Source organism: Anas acuta, chromosome 2 (assembly GCF_963932015.1).
Source record: "Anas acuta chromosome 2, bAnaAcu1.1, whole genome shotgun sequence".
Taxonomy (NCBI): Eukaryota; Metazoa; Chordata; class Aves; order Anseriformes; family Anatidae; genus Anas; species Anas acuta.
In genome coordinates this window covers 62,412,968-62,431,552 of record NC_088980.1, presented here as the reverse complement: position 1 = coordinate 62,431,552, position 18,585 = coordinate 62,412,968, and the positions used below count along the sequence as shown (strand labels likewise).

The 18,585-nt window shown below is 46.0% G+C and overlaps 1 protein-coding gene across 2 annotated transcripts in view; it reads left to right on the top strand.

Annotated features, from left to right (window-relative positions):
• Window positions 1–1,131: 1,131 nt before the first annotated feature.
• Window positions 1,132–18,585, top strand: part of TBX20 (T-box transcription factor 20) — a 38,898-nt gene continuing 21,444 nt past the window's right edge. The window contains exons 1-6 of one of the 2 annotated variants that reach the window (XM_068670426.1): window positions 1,132–1,669; window positions 2,982–3,216; window positions 4,454–4,618; window positions 9,746–9,854; window positions 14,885–15,043; window positions 18,400–18,476. In XM_068670426.1, coding sequence (XP_068526527.1) covers window positions 1,516–1,669; window positions 2,982–3,216; window positions 4,454–4,618; window positions 9,746–9,854; window positions 14,885–15,043; window positions 18,400–18,476 — 899 coding nt within the window. In that variant the 5' untranslated portion in view covers window positions 1,132–1,515. The remainder of the gene's footprint in view (window positions 1,670–2,981; window positions 3,217–4,453; window positions 4,619–9,745; window positions 9,855–14,884; window positions 15,044–18,399; window positions 18,477–18,585) is intronic. The other variant, XM_068670428.1, reaches the window with a different exon arrangement.

The window sequence follows — 18,585 nt, the reverse complement described above, 5'->3', positions numbered from 1 at the left end:
TTTGTTTTGCCAGAGCAAACGCAAAAGAGGGGGAAAAACTGAAAAAAAAAAGCGCTTCCAAGAGACGGGATGCAATAGAGGGCGAGGGGCAGCGAAATGGCTCTGCCGTGCCACGCTGCCAAACAGCTGCGTTTGCTGCGGAGAAAAGCAGCTCCCGCAATTAGAGCCAAGCAGCACCTCAATGAATGGGGTCCGTAGAGGGCTTGTACCTCGTCCCCCCTCGCGACCCCGGGTCCCCGCGTGTCCCTGCTCGTCCCTGGCCGGGAGGGGGGTGCCGGGGCCGAGCCCCTTGGGCTGCCCACGAGAGGGGGTCGGGGGGATGCTCTGCACGTACCGACCATGGTCATTTCCCTACCGGAGGCGGAGAGAGGGCAAAAGCAAGAAAATTAAGGTTCTCGTGGGGCAGAGGGAAAGCTTGCCCGAGGAAAAATAGCCGCTTTCTCTCCCTCGTGGATGGCCCCCGTTTAAAATAAAACAAAACGAAGCCCCCCGCGGGTTTTACTTGTAGGGTCCGAGCGGGGACCCGCCAGCCCTCCGGCCGGTCCTGTCCCAGGAGGGAGGGAAAGGCAGACTTTTGGCGTTTCTTTGTCGGGTGCTTGGCTGCGGGTTAGTGGGACAACCCAAGGGCATCGCCCCGGCGGGCTGATGCGCACTCCGCCCTGCCTTCCTCGGCAGCCCCGAGGGAGGGGACCCGCGCGACCCCCGCCCGGGAGACACCGGACAGCTGGAGAGCGGCTTTCTTTTCTCTTTTTTGGGGGGTTATTTTTATGAAATGGGTACTGGCGCCCCGATTGCTGCAGGATATCGCTACAGCCAGCTGATTTCTGCGGGAACCGAGCGGGCTCCTCACTCCTTTCGGAGCACTCAGCGGCTGCCATCCCGGGCTGTACCCGAGGAGCTGCTCCTCCGCGCTCCCAATTTAAAGACAGAATTTGGGGGAACCGGAGCCGCGGAGCCCCGCCGTGCCCCAGCACCCCAAAACCCCTCGGGTTCTGCCCCCTTTGGGGCTGGGGAGGCACTGTGGGGACAGATTCTCTCCTGCTCTTGGGTCGTTTTAGAGGGCAAACCTTTTCGAAGCACTTCAGTTAAATTCCCCGATTGGTTTTTTTTTTTTTTTTTTTTTTTTGTTGGGCTTCTGTCGTTATTTGCGGGTGTGTGCTTACAGGACGCGTTTAAAGGAGCACCGGGCTGTGGTGCGGGAAAACCAAAGTCAAGTGCGGGGGCTGGCAGCGGGGAGCGGGGCCGGCTCCCCCCGCGGGGCCGGCCGCCCCCTGCCCACCCCGCGGCGAGGCGGGCAGAGCCTTCCCCTCCCCTCCCTGCTCTTCCTCCTCCTCCTCCTCCTCCGCCCCCAGCTCCGCGGCCGCGGCCCTTGACGTGTCCCGGCGCCGATTGGCCGCCGCCCGATAGGATCTCGGCGGCCCCCGCGTTAAGGCGGGGGAGAGTGGGGCTGGGGGCGCACAGAGCCACCGCTGCTGCGACGAGGGGACACCAGGGGACCCGACGGGACCCGACCCGATGGAGCCACCCGGCCGGCCGCGGACCATGGAGTACACGGCGCCCCCCAAACCGCAGCTCTCCTCGCGGGCCAATGCCTTTTCCATCGCTGCCCTCATGGCGAGCGGCAGCCCCAAGGAGAAGGAGCCGACCGAGAGCACCATCAAGCCGCTAGGTGAGCGAGCGGGGCTGGGAGCAGGTGGGGAGCAGGCTGCGGAGCCCCGCATCCTGCCTGGGGGACCCCCCTCCCCGCGGCCGGCAGCCCGGACCCCCCTTCCCAAAGCTTCGGCAGCCCCGGGATGTTGTCCCAGCGCCCCCAGCCCTGCTGCCCCCCTGCAGAAACCCCCCTCCGCCCGAAAAGCGACCCACCGGCTCCGCGGGTTGTTCCTCAGCCCCCGCAGCTCGTCCCGTAACCCCCATGGTAGCCGCGGTCCTCCTCGCTGCTATGAAACAGGGCTCTCCCACGTCTCCTGCAAGTAACCCACGCTTTTAAAAAGCCAGGTAGGAGGGACTGCTCTGTGCCCTGCTGCACAAAAACTTGCTGTTCGGTGTAGGCTCGGGGAGGCACTTTTAGGCTGTAAAATCCTGGAGGATTTTTACTGTAACTCCTCGCGCTTTTCGGGTAAGCGATTCGGCTTCAATTCCGTTTTCCTATTTCTATTTTTTTCCCAAATTTTCTCTTTAAAAAAACGTTAGCATCTCTTTCCTCCTCCAATTTCTGCGGCTTGTGGTCCTTGCACGCATCCAAGAGTTCACAGAAAATTACCAAAAAAAAAAGCAGCAACTTTTCAGGGCGCCAATGCCCAAGCTCACTTTCGGGCTTGAAGGAAGTTAGGAAAAGCAAATCTCTGCGTGCCCGCTCCCCCTCACCACCTCGCTCGATAGACTTCACATATTCTGGGGGTTCATTGCAAACTTTTTTCTTTCGTCTAGGCGACAGTGTAGGCCGAAAGTATTATAGTCTGCCTTTTTGACATATTTGCACAGTCTCGCGTAACACGTGGCTACTTTTGCTCTTTTCTTCTCTCTCTCTCTCTCTCTTTCTCTTTTTTTTTTTTGTCTTTTCTTTTTTTAAACGCTCGTTCAGTTACTTTTGGAAATAAAACCCCAACTAACTTCCCCGCGCTATTCAATTAGAAACCCAAGCGAAACTAGTGCTCAGCTACTGTAAACTGGAGATTTGGGCAAAAATATTAAATTTTTGTGCGGCCGTTCGCGGAGCCGGCTCCCCCCCCAGCTCCCTGCGGTACTGCCCGGCTTCCCGCGGCTGGCTCTTCCCAGCTGGTTTCTGGGGAGTGCATGGATGGATGCGGGGCTGGGGGGCATCTCCCCAAATCACCACCCCAGTTTTAATCAGGAGCGCGGCTGTGTGGGCTCGCAGGGGACCCAGCCGAGCCATAAACGGCTCCTCGGTGGGAAAGAGCTCCTTGTCGGCATCCGCCGCTGAACGCCCTCCCTCTCCATCTCTTCCTCCTCGACCCCCGCAGAGCAATTCGTTGAGAAATCCTCCTGCGCCCAGCCTCTGAGCGACTTGTCCAGCCTGGACCCCCACGGGGATTTCAGCAGCAGCCCTTCCTCCCTGTGCACCGAGCCCCTCATCCCCACCACCCCCATCATCCCCAGCGAGGAGATGGCCAAAATCTCCTGCAGCCTGGAGACCAAGGAGCTGTGGGACAAGTTCCACGAGCTGGGCACCGAGATGATCATCACCAAGTCGGGGAGGTAAGGCTGGGCGAGCCCCCGGGCCGCTTTCCCAAAGCGGCGTCGGGGGGGGGGGAAAGCCGAGAAAAAGTAGTTATTATTATTATTTTTTTTAATAGTAATAGTGCGGGGGCAGAAAGGGGCAGGAAAAAGAAAGAAGCACCCCAAAGCGCGGTTTTGGTGGTGGATCAGGGGGGTGAAAGCGGTCGGCTCGACCCTGCGCCCGGCGTCTTACGCGGTGCAATGCCGCGGACCCCTCGGCAGGGACGAGACCGGCTCCTGGGAGAGTTGAGAGCCTAGTGGGGGTTCCCGGCGCCCGGGCAGAGGTTTGGGTTTGCCCAGATTTTGCAGGAACGCAGCCCGGGGTGGGCAGCAGCAGCGCAGAGGAGAAAGAACTCCGCTGTGCGGACACGGGAAATGCGGGGTGGAGGGGAAAGCCCTTCGGGTCTTTCCCCCTTTTGTCGTTTGCAAGAGATGTGCGAAAGATCCCCAGCCAGATTTCTCGGCAGCTCAAACCGTCCGGTTTCTCCAGCAAGGCTTTTTGGGGCTGCGGCAGCCAAACGCCGTCTGGAGGAGCCGGGCGGCTTGTCGGGTTTTGTAAGCCCCGAAATTCCTTGTTCCGAAAGTATTTTCCGAGGATTTTTCTAACTAGCCGGCTACGACGGTATTTTTTAAAAAAGAAAACGAATAAAACCGGCAGTTTGAAGCTCGATTTTTAAAGCTGTTTAAAGTTGTTTAGCCTTAGTTCTGGTCTACGGCAAAATATTTAGCTTCAAGAAATCTGAATTTTGTCAAAATTTAAGTGCCGAAGGGAAAGCTTTGTTTTGAAAATGCCTCTCAGAAACACTGTGAGCTGGCTAAAAGAAGGTGCATCTAAAATTGGTGAGAATGTTAATTGAAAGATTTCTCTAGCCCTAGTATGTGTCTCATAAAAAAATTGAAATCAGCTTTTCTTTGGTGCAACTGTTTTCTGAAGTCTTTGTGTGCTGATAACTAACAGGCAAAAATACATTTCTCCTTTCCTTTTCCACTTTTACCATTTTTCCTTTTGCTTCAAAGAAATCGTTTTGATTTAAAGCTGCTCTTTCTGTGAGGGACCGAGGATGAGATTTCTATCACGCTAAAGCAGGATAAATAGATATTTTCATTTTTTCCAGGTGGTTTAAATAGAGAACTCTTATTTGTAGCAGCTTTTCTGAAGCCTTCTTATTTCTGTTCTCCTTCCACGTATTTATTTTGTGATTTGCCTTTATTTCAGGAGAATGTTTCCCACGATCAGGGTTTCTTTCTCGGGAGTGGATCCTGAAGCCAAGTACATTGTGCTAATGGATATAGTTCCTGTGGACAATAAAAGATATAGATATGCCTACCACAGGTCTTCCTGGTTAGTGGCTGGAAAAGCTGACCCTCCGCTCCCTGCAAGGTTTGTAGATTTTAAAGCTGGTCTTTTTTTTTTTTTTTTTTTTTTTTTTTTTTTTTTTTTTTCTTTCAAGAAATACCTGCTATTATTCTTTCCATGCTGTTTTTAAACAGTGCTCTGAGAGCTGGAGTCTGTGTCCAACAAATTTGATAGCAAAACTCTGGTTAATTTCTGTGCTGCAGAATCGGGCCTCATCTCTGCTTGAGGTTTGATTTATACTGAATATTCAAAGGCATACAGGATTTGGCTAAAGGCTCTTTTATGCACGTATGTATTTTTAAATGAAGTTTGCCTCAAAAAAAAAGAAAAAAGAAAAAAGAAAACCAAACAAACACACATTGATTTGTCTCTTGGTTCTGCCCTCCCTGCTGCATTTTGACCTCATATAATTTAAAGCAATCCAAATCCAAGCAGAAATACTATGCTACAGTGCAGCACTGTTTATGCTTAAAATTATATTATTTCTTGGAAAATGTATCCAATGTTTAGTAACCAATAATTTGATTCTTGCTTTTAGTCATCTCTTACACAACACGCAAAGTATGGATCAGTTCTACAGCACAGAGGGTTTTTTTGTTGAGGAACCATGACATTTTCTAAGACCTTAGGGAGGGGAAAAGAAAAACCCCAACAAGTAAGCTTGTTTTCTCGACAGAAACACTGTTTCTACACAGGAAGAAAATGCTGTAGAAAACTCATTTCCCAAATAATTTCCTTGCTGTCATTAAAGACTGACTCCTTTTGGCGTGGGGAAGCGGAGGCTTGCAGCACCAGGCTGCACGGCAGGAGGGCACTTCAGCACAGACCCCCACTTCATCATGCTCAGCACAGCACTTCAATACATACTTAAGTCCCCAAGCCCAGTAAGACTGAAGCACATGTCTCACGGCTTTGCTGAGTCAGAGCTGGAGATATGGAAATAATGTGGATGCCTCTCTGGCTTCAAAGAAACTCTTCTGGAGTGTGGAGGGCTCAGCGCAGGCACACAGATCAGCTCCAGGTGGCTTAGCCCGGGGTTAAGATCTTGCTTATTACAGAGACTGAAATTAGAAGTAAGAGAAGGAATGGCAGCATGGTTTATTTTTATTTTTATGCATGAGTGCAGGAATCCTGCATGTTTCCTCAGAGAAACAGCTCTACTGAAATCTTGCTGACTGCTGATCTCTGGAAGGCGACTCAGGGAAGTAAAGAGAAAGTGCACACATAGAAGCTGTTATTAAAGACAGCAACCTAGGAGTTATGTCGGCTATGTTTTCATGGCCAAAAACTTCTTCTTGAGATGTGGTTGACATCTAAGGGCTTCATTTGAAGTATTATAATGGACACTGATCAAACCCCAAAGAATATAGATGGATCCTGCTCTGGAGGAGTCAGCATCAAAAGAGAAAATAAGGGAAGGACAGAAACAGTTTCAGGGCAGGGTTGTCCCTATAGTATTTGTCTGTTCAAGTGCTTTTTTGGGTTACGCTTAGTAAGGTCGCTAATCTGCACGCTGCCTGGCATAGATTAATTCGATGGAGAAATATTCACAAGAACATAAGACAAGAGATTGATCCTTTGAAATAATTAGCAACTGCCCTACTAGCTGCTGTGGAGCTGGGGTCAAACCTTATTGGAACTGAATATTAATTACCACTATGCTGTGGGAGCTCTGTAAGGTTCCTTTTGGGTCAGTGCCCCTCTGAGCAAATGTGAATCTCTGCTGTATATCCCCTTTCATTTTCAGGATGCTTAGCCAAAAGACTATTGATCATGACACAGGCAGGAGTTATTTTTTTCTCTGTATGAATTACACTTACATAGGTGTATATGCACTTTCTCCCTCTTGTATTATTCAGTAAGAAAAGGTTGTCAAGAGGTAGAGTGCACCAGTGTTTGTGATACTGGTATTGCTTCTGGAGTGTTAATGCCTCTTTTGAGGTGGGAGGCCTTGGTCCTCCTCAAGCATCTTGAAAGGGGTTTGGTCCTGCGCCAGTGTCAGGAGCTCTTCGTGCATTTATCGCTCACACTCTCTTCTCCGTGTGCTTAGCGCCTGGCTGGCTGGACCGAGGTGCTTCCTCCCCATGCACATTGCTGCCAACATCCACGTAGGCACAGTGGTGTCTGTGGAATTATCCAGGAGTCGTGTTTTGCATGGGTGTAAGACTTTGCAGGATCAAACCCGTTAGCTGCTTTGCTCTTTCTATTATACAAATAACTTTCAATGCCAAGACAACTTTTCTCGAAATTAAAAAGTATTCTGTGATTCTGTTTGAAAGATTAGCCCTTCAGGGAACTCACTGCAAAAAGCAGTTTTATCCCTGTCTTCCTGCTGTCAACATTTCAGACAAGTTTATGTTGCAACGAACACTCGAATAAAAATACTTTTCAGAGAGTCTTTTGTAAATCTTCTAAAGTGCTATCTGGAAATAGATTTCCTATGTGATATTTTATGTTTGTTCTTCCAAATTGCTAAGACTGTAAGAAAGAAATGTCAGTTTAATAGTCAGTTTAATAAGTTTCAGCATGTACCTTTACTCACTCTTCATCCTTTTTTACCTCCTTTCTTTCACTCATAAAGTGTTTTTTATTTTTTATTCTCCCCACTTTATTTGGCCTGCTTATAATCATTTATTTAATGAAATGGCAGTGTTTGGATGCTTATGGAGCACTATAAGGATAAAAGTTTTAAAAGGTATTAAATTTTGAAAATTACCTCTTTGAGATATTAAGGTAGTTAAAAGCAATATACTTAGCAGCTTTAGGGCTTGTAGGACCAGACCAGCTGCTAAACTAAACAGGAGGAGAGCGATGCAGCATTCCAAAACTTGCAAGAGGGAAGCTGTACCCAAACCTGGGCTATATCATGAAACATGAAATACCACGGACCGAATTCACATCCAAATATGGCTCCTAAAGTCTTTGTGGATTTGAGTGAGCAACCTTCTACATCTGGCTGGCTGTAGGCAGCAGAGCTGGTGCTTGCTTCTGGGGTTGTTTCGTGTGTGGTGCTGGAATGTGCACGTTTATTCCTCTGCTCCAGTCTCATCGGCTTCTTCTGCTTGGGAGGGCAATAGATTCAGTTTTGCACCCTCTTCTCCAGGGTGCTTGAGATCAGGCTGTAGGAGAAGTGCACAGGGAGTTGTACTTAGCCAGGTAGCATCACCCCTCACAGTGGGCAGGCAGCACATTGGTACAGAAAGGCAATGTCTATTAACACATTTATGTAACCAATATCCAGGTGCCAATCTTTCAGTGACTTTCCTGTTAGCTCGCTGCCAGCATCCAGGCAATTTGTAGTTTGAAAGCAGTGCCAAGCATTAACTGCATATGGTGTACAACAATTGTGCTCAGTTTTAGACACATGAAGATCTTTACTCACTCCCCAAGCGCATATTTGAAATAGTTTGGCTTTTTGGTCCCAATTAGCCAAACCTTGCTGAGCCTGACACTCTGTGATCACAGTAAACAGTATTAGCTATCCAGACATTCAAAATTAGGAGTCAGGCTCCAAAAAAAAAAAAAAATAAAAAAAAAATAAATCACAGGGCTGGCTGAAAAGCTTCAGAGGCTGGAAGCAATACAGCTAGGATTGTTTTTTCTTTGCCTTCGGTAATTTGAGGCTTTAAAAATTCAAGTTTTTACAGTTTTCAACAGGAAGGCAAAGTTGATTTTCACAAAAGCTCTTAGGTTTTCGGATGCATCATAATTTTTAGTGAGCCTTACACTATAATCGAGAGAGTCAGCAGCAGTGAGGTTCCCTGTATGTTAGGATCCCTGGCACAGCATCCCTCCTGTGTACTAGCCAAGCTGCACTTTGGATCAATAGAAGGAAAACATCCTGCCCATCTGAAGCGAGCTGTGCTGGTAAAACTTCAGTTTCATTAGCAGGACTGTGCCTTGGGGATTCTGCTGGCAGAAAGGAAGAGCCCAGGATCAAATCTCTTCCCTCTTTGAGCAACAGAGCTGTGCTCCTGGGGGACTTCAGCTGGGCTATGCCTCAATTAGGGAACCGTGTGGTCTATCAGACAGTTACACCTCATCATCTAGCAGTTTTTCCATTCTCCTTTTGCCTAACCAAAATCATACTTCAATGAAAAATAAATAAATAAATAAATAAATTCTCTCTCTAACCCGGCGTCTCAGCACTGCCCCACTGCCTGATGGAAGAAATCTCTCAGTGTGGCCAAATACATCACCCAGAGAGAGGGAGCCAGGCTCTCAATGGATGGTAATGCACACTGACAGAAGCAGAATGAGTCTAGTTCGCTCTAAGCTGGAACTCTACTTCAGCGCTTAATTCACTATCTTGAAAGCACATTTGAGTTATATAATTTTCAGCAATATGTTATTCCTATAAAAACATTGTTCTTAAATAGCCCAGTACTTTGTAATTAGTCTAGTCATAATGTATATATCATTCTATCTACATGTCTTCCAAGCTTCCTTTTCTTCTGCTTAATTTCCCAGGTTGTGGGTTGCTAATTACGGAGCTGCAATTAATTTTTTCATGTCAGACCACTGTGCTGGACTGCAGCCTTCTACCTCTTATAAACACATGTCACCACAGCCAACATGTGATCGAGTGCAGGTTAAAATCATTATCATGGCTTAATGTTACATATAAAGAAAAATGCATTTTTATCTGCATTCCCCCATTATCTCTCTAACGACACCATGTTTTTTCTCTTGGAGCTGTAGTCATTGTTATTTTAAGTGCTTGTTAGTACAGCTGTAGGGAAGGACATGATCAATTTTTCATTTGGGAAAAGACACAACAGTGAATGTTAGTTAATGCCTCCATTTTAGATAACTAGATAAAATAATGACTATGGTTAGAGAGCAATCTAGCACTTGGACACAGAATTCTTCATTATGTTCCAGTGAATTAAACAAGTCAAGTCATCTGCTTTACTGTCTTTCATTAATGGCCATATTTCAGGCGTTCATTCATTTGGGGAGATGGCATGTTTCTTGTTCGACTAGCAGACCTATATTATCCAGAACTCTCAGGAAATCCACTGCTGTGAAACCATTGCACATCCTGAGAGCAAAATCATACGGGCTTAGCCGCTTCGTACGGAGGTGGTGCTTGCCCTCCAACCATTGGGAGAGGTTTTGATGTGCCAGCCTTTTCCCTGTGTCCTTCAGGCTGTACGTGCACCCAGACTCCCCATTCACGGGCGAGCAATTGCTGAAGCAGATGGTGTCGTTTGAAAAAGTGAAGCTCACGAACAACGAGCTGGATCAGCATGGCCACGTGAGTAACACTTCTGGTGGGAAAGGGTCAAGAGAAGCTGCAACCTACTGTCACATCCAGTGGGGAAAGGCTGCGGGTGGAGTTGAGCATCAAAGGGAGAGAGTGGAGGGAGGGGGGTGAACTTTGTGCTGTGCTTCTGCCTTCACTTTGCTGTGACTTGGCAGCATGCTTCGCCACACATGCTGGCTAGCAGGCTCGCATGCTTTTCCCTGTGTGCTTGGAAGCTCCCTCTCGTTGCAGGCCACCTATTAGGGCTGGGCTCTTTGACTTCCAGACTCAACGCAGAGTGGGCAGGGAGTAAACAGAAAAGACTAATGGGACACCACAACAAGGGCTATGGGACGATAAAAAATTTGTGCCTCAGCAGCCTGTGAAATGACAGAGGGATGTCAGAAAGTCAAAGTGCCACAGGGTGGGCTTGGGCCCCTGCAGGAAACTGGTCCTAGCTCTCACTGGTACCAAGCCGGTGTCACAAGCCCCGGGGCTGGAGGCTGGTAAACGGGCTTGCAGGCTGAGGACGGGAGAGTTAAAAAGAAAGAGCGTAACTGCAGGGTCGGTAAATGAGGTGTCATGAAGGGAAGGCTCATTTTGAGCTCTGAAGCGTGGCAGGGGGGTAACTAACCTGTAAAGCAGAGTAATTATGGCATATGTGGTGTCAGCAAGCCCTCCTGTAGCGGGCTGCTTATTGCTTTTTCTGGCTGTTTGAGGCAGTGGCTGTTTGCCTAAGCTGGGTTCGGTGCAAAGGCTTCTCATCTGAGAGTATTTTTGCTCATTTCAAGACCTAAAAATTGAACCATAGCCATTTTCATTTAAAATACCTTCTAGAAATAAACAGATAGTAAAAAAAAGAGGGGAAGAAAGAGAGAGAAGAAGAAAAAGAGAAAGAAAGGAAGGAAAAAGGAAGGAAAGAAAGAGAAAAAAAGGAGAAAGAGAGAAAGCCAGCTCAAACTAGATGTCTATCTGCTGTTCTTTTGTAAAGGTCTGTCTATGGATACATTTTTCTTGAATCCAGTTCCCACAACTGCTCCCTTCCTGACTAGCAAAGGCTGTCTTTTTTTTTTTTTTTCCTCTCTCTTATTTCGTAATCTGTAGAAGGGCAAAGCTGAAGATTTGTGGGCTCTATCACCGAGTGATGATAGAGCAGTATACGTGCGCATTTGAAAAGGAGCATTTTTCATCATAACAGGGGCCATGTGTGCCTCTAATAAAGGGCTTGCAGCAGTATATTGCACACTAGTTAGGAGCTGTGCAGTTCCCAGAAGCACAGATGAACATAAAAAAGAAGTCGGTCTGAGAAGCTGTCGGGAACAGAGACATGTGACAGAGCAAGATGTGAGTGTTTCACATGCAGGCAGTGGGAGAACACGGACGAGATGCGGGCCCCTCGGTTAACTTTCCAAGAAGTAGCGGAGGTGGAACACATTCTTTACGCGGAGGCTTTGGATGGCTGAAGTCGATGGAAAGTTTTGCATGTTCAGTTAAGGATAAGCCCCGAAGACTTGATGCTGTGTTGAGATTTGTGTGACAGATGTTATACCATCGCAGAACACTCCTTTTTTAGTGATTTGCGGTGTTTTGTGTTCTAAATGAGAGTGTCAGGTTTTATGTGCTGCCTTAGTGTAGCTGTGTGAATATCATCGCTGGGTGCTGTATAGAATGAAGGAGCAAATTCCTTCTCTGAAGCCTTTAAAGAGCTTGCTGCGGTATGGCCAGCAGGGCTTCTGAGCTCCAGAAAGAAGGGGGGAATGGAAATGCCTCCTGAAACCTCTCCCTTCTGTTTGAAAGAGCCCTTCTTTGCTGATGAGATCTTTCTAATGGATCTGCTAAAATGTTAATTATGTTTGATAAAGCATGTTGCTTCCTGAGAAAGTTTTAATGACCTAAAAGCCATCTTTAAATACTAGTTATGGGTACAGAAGTTGGAACCAGCCTCATTCCAGTTTGTTCTAGTGACTTGCTTTCTCCATCCTCCAGTAGACGTTTTGGGTTGTTAAGGTAATTGTGGTGTTTTATTTGTAGAGTTCATTTCCTGAAAAGGAATCTGAAGAAAAGAGAGGCATTTGTTTGCCTTAGCATTTGTTTGTTTTCCATTATTCTGAGACTTTTGGAGTTGGCAAGCATCTCTGCTCGTGTATCTTCAGCAGCATGCATAACCCCATAGCTATGTACATTTTCTCCCCAGGCATTAGGCAGAAGTCTTATCTCTGTGCTCATGACATACAGCTTGCTCCATGGAAACACTTGCAGATATCCTTTCCAGAGAAAGGAAATGGCTTCTGCCTCTGGATTTTTGCAGATGAGCGAGTAATTCCTATTCTTCTGGTTGTGGTACACTTATGAGCTTGATATATTTCAGATTTCTGGTGAGGTTTTTCACACAGGATGTTTTTTTCTAGGACTTTCGGTTGCACTCAGCTGTGGTGGCATTATTTCTGGTTTATGGCGAGGTGAATCATGAGTGTATACATTATCATAATTGCTCTTCTGGCATTTATGATAGCAAAACTCAAACAGATTAATGTCTGCAAAAGCAAACACAGAGGTGTGAACATGGCCTACTGTGAAAGCCAGGGTTTCAGAATAGCCACCGGCAGTTACACACAGTTTTTTCTTAAAGTTAGCCTGGCAGAAATTGGGAACCCACACACTTTTAAAAGGCAAACTTTGCCCGGTAACTCTCCTCCTCAGCGAATGTGGAAGCTGCATTCCCAGCACAGTTTCTGAATTCAAAGCCACCTCGGGGATTTCGCAGCTGGCATCCAGATTGCCTCTGGTGACCGTCAGTGGGAGCCAGCTGCCTACAAAGCCCGCCCGACCTTGCTGCGAGCCGGATCCTGTACCGACGGATCCCGGTCATCCTCCCCTGCCTGGGGTTGTCAGCACAGAGGCAGATGGGAGGGCTGGGGGCCTGTGATCACGCTGTATATCCAGTAAGCACATGCTGGGGAGCTGCCCTAAGTCGGTGCACACCTGATGCTTCCCTATGGGAATAGCAGCGCAAGCATCCCTGAGACAGCATCTGAGACTTTCTGACAGTTACTCCTTGGTGGTGGGGAGCTGCTTGGATGGTGAGACCACCCTTGGGGGCTACTCTGAGAGGTACACCTGAGGCATCCAACTCCTGCGGGCTGTTTTGGTGGCCCTGACACACAGAGATGCATTAAGGAGTATCTTTGTGCAGTATCCTGCTGAATTTAATGTCAGCGGGTGCTGCGGCATTGGCAGCATGTGCAGGAGGCAGAAGGAGCACTGCACGCAGAGACCCCAGTGAGACGGAAACAGGTCCCTTAACCTTGGCTGTCGGTCTCCTGTGACCTACGGGCTGTATTTGACTATTTGGTACCTGACTAACCCCACCTGCCGCTGGTGGGAACCTGTCGGGTAGAAGATAGTAGCAGAGGACGTCACCTGTGTCTGCTTTGGGTTTCAGAAACCTTTCATAAAGGATTACATGGTGTTGTCTGACAAATGAGGTTTCTTTATCACAGTTTGCGTTCACAGAGCAGTGAGAGGAAGGGGCACGTGTGGGAGCTGCTGTGTCACAGCCTGTTCCTCCTTCCGCTCAGCTGCTGCTCAGATGTCATGCCCGAGCGTGGATGTAGTAGCCACCAGAGGCCATGGGAAGCGCCGAGGTCTGTGGGCCAGCCCCTCAGTAATCTCACCACCTTTCTAATATCTTTTCCAGCTGCTTAGAGCAGTCCAATGGCCCAGCTGGTAAGGCAAAATTTTACAGAGAGACAGAAATGTGCCGGAGATATTAGCAGCAAGGTTGATGACCATTGTGTGTGCATATATACAATGGTGGAGTGACCTGAGAAAGGACTTGGGCTGGTAGAGGCTGACATACGACATTTTCAGGACAATGGATGCTGCAATGACTTTCCTCTCACTGTGTGCAACCCCCAGAGTCACAGTGCAAGTCATAGCAATATTTGGCCCTGAAGGAAAAGCAAAGGCATGCAACCTTCCCTGTTTACTGAGTTAGCATGAAATACTGCCCCACTTCTGCTGTGTTTCAGCTGAAGTTAACGCTTCCCGAGGAATGCACATTAGTTATTCCAGATGTACAGAGCTGGCTGCAGTGTCGTTATGGCCCCTGTAAAATAGAACCACCCACACCATTGCCAATTTAGTCTTGTGACTGTGATTATATCCAAAGCAAGGACTGGTGCAAGCCGAGCTCTGTATTTAATTCTTATATTGTAATGCTGTGGTTAGAGGCAGCCAAAAAGGCCTCCATCCAGTGGTAATTGAAGCAAGTGGGAATCGCTGTTTGACGCCAGTGATCATTGGAATTGGTTAGTTGGTACGTTAGGTTTAGAGTTATTTTTGGGGCTCGTGAACAATAATTAATGAGAAAAAATGGAAAAAACTTGGTCTTTTGGGAATTCTGTACCATTTTTTTCTCTTTGTTCTCATTTTTGGTAGTTTGCGGTGAAGAGCATCTATCAAGTCAGTTGCTTTAAATGTTTGCCACAATAAAAAGATTTGGGAAGTTTCATTTTTCGTCAACCAGTTTGTGCTGGTGGTGATGATATAAGTTTATATTTTGTTATTATTGTCCGGTTTTCTTTCTCTCTCTCTCTCTCTCTCTCTCTTTCTTTTTTTTTTTTTTTTTTTTTTTTTCATGTGCACAATTTGCAAATGTCAATTCCTGGTTGTGCATTTTCAAGAGTATGATACTTACCCTTGCAGGTGACACCTGCAAACTGGTTTACATGCAGGCAGTAAAATCAGGTAGGTAGCACCTCACCTGTAGGAATGGGTAGGTGCTCACCAGTAGCATAGGAGAGAAAGGAATCCAGCTCTTGGACTGGCTCTGGCTACAGATTCATCCTCTGAAGTGAAGAGCTACCTAGAGGATGTGGAGAGCTTGCTCATCACCAAAATCAGCCCCTGACCAGTTAGATTACAGATGTCTCCCCTGCAGTGTTAATTGTTTTTGATATTTTTTAACTTGTTGTTTTGTAGTCTTCAAGGGTACTGTTAATCTTCCTCTCAGAACAATGCCTTGTAACTTTTTCTTGCAGATCATTTTAAACTCCATGCACAAGTACCAGCCAAGGGTCCACATCATTAAGAAGAAAGATCACACAGCTTCTTTGCTAAATCTGAAATCTGAAGAGTTCAGGACATTTATTTTTCCAGAGACAGTTTTTACAGCTGTCACTGCCTACCAGAATCAATTGGTGAGTACAGTTGTTAATTTCCAAAGATTTAACTAAATCCCATACTGCTAAAAATTCCCCTTTTCCCCAGTCTTAGGGGAAGTTTCTGATATAACTTACCTTTCCACTCTAATGTATGTAGTGGTTTTGTTCAATTCATCTTCAGGAGTAATTCTTATGTATATGAGTACTTCTGCTAACTTCAAAGGGACATAAGGATTATTCATGTGAGTAAAGACAACATGAAAGAGGCTTTCATTTGTCTTCCCTTCTTTCTGTACGAGGCAGTTTACATATTATCATTTAGCTCTTTTCTAATTATAGTTCATTAAGGAACTGTTCTTATTTGCAGTGATCTTTTACGCCATGAGCTATGAGCTGAGTGATATTCTGGTTTGCACATGATGATTTCATGGGTTTGAGAAGTTGACTGATTAAGCTGTAAGGCTCAAATGTAAGGGAAATCACTCGGAGATACGCTTTTCAGACGCTGCCCAGATTACATCCAGATGTTTGAATTTCAATTTGCATGCCAGTGAATAATATATACAAAATGGAGGGGATGAAAACAATGGATTGCTAATGCGTAATTTTAGGAAGTATATAAACAATCAGAAAGCAGAGGCTTTGCTCAACAGTGGATAGAGCTTTAATATTTAAGTCAGTAGAAATATGTTGTTGGCTTCAGGATGATTCGGAATGTGTTTAAAGGGATTAATGTCTATTGCACTTCAAAACAGACAACCCTTTCTAATTCCTCCAAGTTAAGAAGGCACTAAAAAAAAAAAAGGTAAAAAGGTAAAAAAATGTAAAAAAAAAAGTAAAAAGGTAAAAAGCACTGTCCAAAGGTGTGGGCGGACAGCATCACAGAGTTAAAGAACCTGCTGGTTTATTTAAAGAAGCCTGCATTTCTTAATATGAAGCAAAACCGTTTAATTTCTAAATGTTACAAGCAAAACAAAACCATGGCATAAGGGGCCAGATACGCTGGGAATGTAGCAGTAATAGTGTTAAGCTGATTCTTGCAACAGACACCACATCTAGTTTTAAGGCTTCAGCATCAGGACTTCTAGATTGTAGACACGGGCTTGTATCTGAATGTTGCAGAAAATGCATTCAGCACATGGCAATCACAAGAACAAAAACCTTGGACATATGGTTATTTTTTTTTTCCATTTAATTTTCTGTAGAAACTAGAACAGTAAGAGACACAAACCCAGCTAAACCTGACATTTATTTCTGTAGGATGAATTTATGTTTACTGATGATATTTACATCAGAGATGTTTCCAAACTAAGCTTCCCAAAGCACATGCAATAAGTCCTGGAAAATTTCTCAATGGAACATCTCCGGAACCCCTAGAGGTTGATGCTGTCATTTTATTTATGACTAATGAAAATGGAGCCTTTTTTCATTTTTGCCATTTCTTTCAGAACTGTTTTAAGGAGGGGTTGATTACATTTCTGGAGGTTATTAGATAAAAGCTAAATACATTACACTTTCAACAAACTATCTCATAATTTAAGATTTAAAGGGCATGCATTTATTTAAACAGTCAAACCACTGCCACAGAGTTGAATTGTAGGTCAGATTTCATTTTAAAATGCTTTCTAGCAGATGTTCTCTGATTGTTTGTGAGACAGTCTCTCAGGAAAAATATGGCCATAAATGATTGTGAGTCTCATCTGGCTTTGGTGGATACAAAAAGTTTCTGTTGTGATGTCATACCAAATCTTTAATATTAGGAAAATGTAAGTTTGATTGGTGAAAATACGCTCAAGAGATGAATAGAAATCCTTATGATTCTGCGGTACACTTGGCTCCGTGTGTTGGTGATCTAAGTCAATGGAACTAGTTACAGCTTGCCTTTTTGCAAGGTAGTTTTCAAGCGCTGCCACAAAAATATTCCCCGTACGTGAGGCACTAACCCACTGCTCTTCACATCATCACCAGTCCAGGAAACAGGTGTCTCAGGAAGCAGAGGAGACCATAGCTGGCTTGCTGAGCTGTTGCAGGATCCTGTGACAAGGGTAGAATTCAGGAAGAGTTGTCACTATGTGTGTTTGCATGGTGAGATGGCCTCAAATCCTCAGCCAATGCTAAGGTCCTGTGCTGTTTGACCAGCCCACACTAACAATTGATGAGCCATAGTGCCTCTTGCACAGTGCCTCAGAGCAAGAGCCACCGATTTTTGAAATAACTTTGCTTGGTGACAGCATTTGATTGTCTGAGGATTTGGAAAAGATCACTTTTCTTTCTGAGTCTGGTGAGCCAGCTGTTAAAAATGAGGTTGTGGCCCCTGTGATACAGGCTTTTTTTTGAGGAAAGCAAGGCTGAAATCAGTGCTCAGTAGGCAATGTTTTTCAGGGGTTTCAGCTGTAGTTGGCGGAGTTCATAGCCTTGCAGGACAGACCTTGTATTTTCCTTCTAACTCTTACTTACAGTTTAATTTTAATTCCTGGTAGAAGCATGGTTGGCAAATCTGAGTATTGTTTTGAAGTCTCAAGTGATATTGACCAAACCTCATTTGGTTGGACAGCTGGAAAATTTTACAAGGGCAAGGATGTGTTTTCCTGCTCCCAAGAAGCGGAGTGGAAACCACCATCCCTTCTGGAGAAGTTTCACTGCAAAGCTGAGGGGAGCCCTGATGCTGTGGGGCAGAGGCTCCCCTGATCCGTGAGTCACTCTGGAACTAAGAGAAGGCTGGATACAGCTGCTGAGCAGCATTTGAAGATAGGAGGAGTGTTTTGGTTTTCATGGATTGTGATGGTTTTAATGGGGTTACTCATTTAACCCAGGTTCTGTCAGTTTAAATCTGAGTTCTCCCCACTTTTTTCCCCGTCTTTCCTTTCTTTGGCATTTTTCCAATCAAAAAAAAACCCACAGTTAACCAGCATATGTGTGATGGCTAGTAGGTCTGGCTGAGAGCATTTGCATCACAGTTTTAGGGAGGGGTAAAAAAAAAAAAAAGTGTGGTGTAACTGAAGCAGCATCCTCAAGTTTGCATAAGAACCCACGGTTTGAGCTTCCGTTAGCTGGTGTGCAGCTCAGATGTTAGCAGGGTGCTGTGTTTTGCACCTCTAAAAGACTACCTGACTCATGCTGTTACACTGTTTGGAAGCAATAATGTCTCACGTGAGTGGGTTCCTCCTGTTCTGGGTAACAGAAGGCTGAGCCCACCTTGCCCTTCAGTCCGTCCATTGCCATGTGTATACCACACCCTGCTTTGCCTCCCCTGCTTTGCAGCATCTTAAGAACAGCTCACACACGCAAGGAGCATGGATACAATTAGCAGAGAAATGGATAGGTTAACGATTTGTACGCTGCTGTACCTTAACACTATATTCATGTTGTGTTGCTCTTTTCTGGGTTTCCAGATAACCAAGTTGAAAATTGACAGCAACCCTTTTGCCAAAGGATTCCGGGACTCTTCCAGACTCACTGATATCGAGAGGTAACGGGGACTTTCTGTTTACTTTCCATTCAGATAAGATAAAGAGAGTTTGTAGGAAAAGCATGCTTTCAACTCCTGAGAAGCTGAATGTTTTAAAGTTATCTTGTTG